The 4,666-nt window shown below is 41.4% G+C and overlaps 1 protein-coding gene across 1 annotated transcript in view; it reads right to left on the bottom strand.

Annotated features, from left to right (window-relative positions):
- LOC104461150 (uncharacterized protein KIAA0556-like) overlaps positions 1-3,735 on the bottom strand; it is a 19,186-nt gene extending 15,451 nt beyond the window's left edge. The window contains exons 1-2 of the mRNA XM_010072627.1: positions 3,708-3,735; positions 1,950-2,127 (exon numbers count right to left, since the gene is read on the bottom strand). Of these exons, the coding sequence (XP_010070929.1) occupies positions 1,950-2,127; positions 3,708-3,735 (206 nt within the window). The remainder of the gene's footprint in view (positions 1-1,949; positions 2,128-3,707) is intronic.
- Between the last annotated feature and the right edge of the window lie 931 nt (positions 3,736-4,666).

The raw sequence follows: 4,666 nt of genomic DNA on the forward strand, positions 1-4,666 counted from the left end.
TCAAAGCTTTCTACCAGCACAACAATGGCTTTTCATAAGAGCACAGACTTCGGGCTGACTAGATAAAGTTAATTCCATCATTTCCTCATTTTGGAATTCTGACTTCATATTCTTCTACTACAAAACATGGCATACAAAGATGGAGTAAAGGCAAAATGAATTAATTGCCCGCTGTAATTACTTTTGTACACTGCCCTATGTACTTACTATTTATTTAAAAGTTTAATGGAAGAACGAGTGCCAGACTTGGCAGTTCCCTAAAGAAAGAGATTTGAATAATGACTCTTTTACAGAGGAACCGATTAGAGAGTCCAAGAGAGAAGATATAATCCTTGACTTGGTCCTGAACGGTACACAGGACCTAGTCCAAACGCTACAGTTGAAGAGCACTGTAGTGTACTTAAATTCAACATGCTTGCAGAAATATCAAGAGCCAAAAAAAGCCTCTATTTCTTGTGCCCAAAAGGGTTCTCAAGCAAAAATGATGAAGTGTGTCAGAAAAGAAAGGAGCAACAAAATAAAATAAAATCATTACACACAGCAGAGAGAATATTAAAGGATATCAGAGTGGAAGCACAGAGCAAATGTATCCCCCTTACTAAGAAAGACGTTAGAAAGAGGGAGGACTTGAATAATCAAAGCCAGCCTGGCTCAGTGGCAGGATAAAGAAAGTTATTACAAGCCATCTTTCAACAAAAGTCATGATCAAAAAACCCCTAAATCGATAGGATCTTAAGCTCTGGAAGGCTAAACGCGTACGCACAGGACAAAAAAGAGTATGAAGGCTAGCAAGCAAAAGGTACCATAAATAAAATTCCTGAAATATATCGGGAGCAGAAAGCCTCCCAGAGATTCTGTAGGATCAACAGATGACTAGGCTGTAAAAGAAGCATTCAGGGAAGATAAGACACCAACAGAAAAAACTAAACGACTGCGTCTGGGTCCACATGGTAGAGTCTCTCCAGACTCCACCACCAGACTTTCTTCATCACATGGGATCTCTTGGGAAGATTGCTTAGATCTTGACGCCTACAGAAGAGATTTTCATACAAACAGGCAGAAGAACTGGGGAATTATATATAAGTAAATTTGACATCTGTATTAGTCAGATTAGCAGAAATTATAAACAACAGAGTTAGTGTACATGTAGATAATACAAGATTCTAATGAAGACTCAACAAAGACTTTGAAAAGAGAAGTCCTAATTCATAAACTTAGTCTCAGACCATAAACATGCCAGAGGACAGGATTACAACTGATAATACCCTTTAAAATCAAAAGATGACTTGGAAACAACAGGATGCAGCTTCATTAACAACAGATGCCAAGTCCTTTCCAGACCTATAGCCTATGATTTTTATACTGCGACCACTGAGGAAGTATAAGTTAATTTGAGGAACTGTATTTGTCAATGAACAAAACTTCATCTGAGTTACAAAAAAAAAAAAAAAAAAGCTTCAGAATTGCCAAAAGAACACCACATATTTGTGCAATTCCCTAATACATCCTCACCCTTTGCTAACTTGAAAATTTTCCTTGAAATTATCCAGAAATCCTACTTAAAACACTGCATATGCATAGACAGATGCTACAGAACACCCACATTTCCTCCTGGAAAGTCCTTAGCAGAGATACCAACCAGGCATGTTATCATCTCCTAACTCAAACACCCTCTTTTGGAAACATCTCATTCATGTTTCTACAACAAGCTGTTCCTGGGTAGCTTTTGAAACCCAAGAATGAGCAGTGACGGTATGGAAATCATGTTTGCATTACCATGTGTTAACATAATAAAAGCTGATATAATTCTGTCACTTTATAAAGTTTGACATAAAGTGTATCTAAAACTGATAAACTCCAAAACTGTCGGTGGAAAAACAGGCATGAAGAAAAAAAAAAAACGTGCCCTGCAGAAAATGCTTGCACAATCCAAGTCTTTTGCTACTTACTTTTCTAACGTTCTGGAATCTCCTGTATACTCTGGAAGATCATTTAAGTCTTGGGGTGAAGCAGAAATCTGTTCTGAACTTATTTTTAATGCGTGACCATTCTTTCCTATCACTTCAAGTCCAGTCAGTCCAAGGTAATGAGAGTCTCCCCAGGTCATGGTAATGTTCAGTTGCAGGCCTGTATAAGAGAATAGACAATTAATGAGTCTATATATGCTTACTAGTTTGACGTAAGGAGCTAATACAAGCGTGCACGCAAGCCCCAATGATGAGCAGTACGTGCATTTCTATGCTGTATTTGGATACTTCCTGGTCTGCGTGCCCACCCCCATGGAATAGCATCGGATCTTCTGTCAGCCTGTGTTAGACCCCTCCAGTGGGCTGCCAACATCTTGTTCATTCATAGCTACACAACTCCTGATAGAGCATGTCATCAAGTATCTCATTACGTAGATTGTAGACTGACAGTAACTCAACGATACATTTCAGCAGTTACATGACAGATTTTGTGATTATGCAGCGACAGAGAAGACCTATTAGTCTGAAGTCCATCTATCATCTTTTGCCAGCTAAATGACTACATAGACTCATATAAATCCAGTCTCTTATAAATCCATAAATTGTTAGAAAACAACTCATAGTTAAACCAAAAAACAGATTTGGTTTACTAGCGTGTTTAAGTTACTACCTTCGTATCAGAACTGGACACGTGGAGGTATTTTAATGGGACAGCATTAGTGAAAAGCAGCAACATTGATTAGCCTGCAGCTCCAGAAAATAAATAGGAAGGAAAAATAGGGCAGACAAAAGACTGTAGGTGTATTTTCAGATCCACCTGTTTCATGCCTTACTGAAAAAATATAAATAGCATATACAGATATAACAAGTAACATTCCAATCTGATCAGGTTCCATAAAAATCCATCACTCTAAATGAAAAATATCTTTCATTTCACACATTACAGAAGCCCAGAAATAATCAGGTTGGATAACATCTAAAGAAGCACCAGCAGGCATGATGCCCTATAAAACAAACAAGCATTAAAGCTGTTAAGTCATCCAGCCCAATTACCTATAAATAGCTGCAGCAATTTACACGAGACCAAGTCTTGATATATCCATAAATTCACTTGGGTGTAAGATCTCTTTAGCATTTGCAAGGACACTAAGAAATAAATAGTTCTATTAGCTGAGAAGTTTGGAGCCATGGCTACATTGATACTAGATGCTCTTCCCAAGGCCATTGCTAAGACTAAGCTTGCTTGGTCTACAAGCATGCAAGAGTTCTCAGGCAAGACCAGAGCATATTTTCAAACAAAAGGGAAAAGACAGGGTGAAGCTGCTGTCCACATCACCATGCCAATGCCTTCACAGAATCTCAGAGTGACGCAGGGTGGAAGGGACCTCTGGAGGTCTCTAGTCCAGCTCCAAGCTCAGAGCATGTCCACTAGATCAGGTCTCTCAGGAGCTCATCCAGTGGAGATCTGAATGTCTCCAAGGCTGGCAGATTTCAAAACCTCATTCAACCCCTGCTCCAGTGTTTGACTGCCCTCAGGGTGAAAAAGATTTCCTCGTATCCTGTTGGAAATTCTTCTACCTTGTTTCTGCTGCCTCTCAACCCAACCCTACGTCCATCCCTGAGAACAGCCTGGATCTGTCCTCTCTATGCCCTCCTGATAGCTACAGACAGCAAGAAGATCTCCCCTTCCCCTTCTCTTTTCCAGGACGAACAAACTAACCCAGCGCTCTCTTTTCTCACACGCCAGGTACTCCAGCTGCCTGACCATCTTGGCCACCCTCCTCCACTGGACTCACACAGTCCTTGTCGCTCCATCCCTAACACCTTGTTAGCTCCATCCCTAACACCATACTCCAAACACAGTCTCGCAAGTGCCGAAGACAGAGAGAGAATCCCTTTCCTGCCCTGCTGGCTGCACTCTTATTTTTCCACCCCAGGAGGCAGCTGGCTGCAAGGCTGTGCTGCTGACACTTGTTCAACTTGTGGGCTCACAGGGACTTCAGGCCCTGCAGTGCAAAGCCGCTTTCTCAGCTAGCTGGCCCCAGCCTCTCCTGTGGCATGGGTTATTATGTCCCACATGCAGGTCTTTGCATTTGCCCTGAACTTCCTGAGGTCACATTAGGTAGCACCACGAGGTTACCATTTCTTCAGCCTGTTGAGGTGCTTCTGAAGAACAGCCTTGCCCTCCAGCATATCAGCCATTCCCCTCTGCTTGGTATCATCCACAACCTTGCTGAGATTGCTCTTTATCTCATCACCCAAGTTCTTTAAAAAAAACCACATTAATCCGTGTAGACTATAGTATTGATCCCTAAGAGACACATCTAGTAAGCAGCCACCAGCTGGACTTTGTATCATCACACTTTGAGGCGCTGTTTCTCCTTGACATTGTGACTGGTAGCAAGACAAAAGAGATGAAAACTATCTATAACAAGCCAAGGATACAGATCCTCAGTGACCCCATGCACAATTTATTATCCAGAGTCCCAGATGAAAAAGGCAGTACTGATCCCAACATTTGCACAATTCCCAGGAATTTCCCAAAATGAGAAAAAGCAAGAGGACTCTCACTCCAGGTCTAAGGGACCACTGCACAGCATAAAGAGAACAAGGAACGATACACACAGGCAGGACAGGGAACAGAGAAATCACTGGCAAAAATGAGGTTGTAGAGAATTAAGGGACAGGGTGGTATGGGT

The sequence above is a fragment of the Pterocles gutturalis genome, unplaced genomic scaffold (genome assembly GCF_000699245.1).
Source record: "Pterocles gutturalis isolate BGI_N339 unplaced genomic scaffold, ASM69924v1 scaffold20692, whole genome shotgun sequence".
NCBI classification, from domain to species: domain Eukaryota; kingdom Metazoa; phylum Chordata; class Aves; order Pterocliformes; family Pteroclidae; genus Pterocles; species Pterocles gutturalis.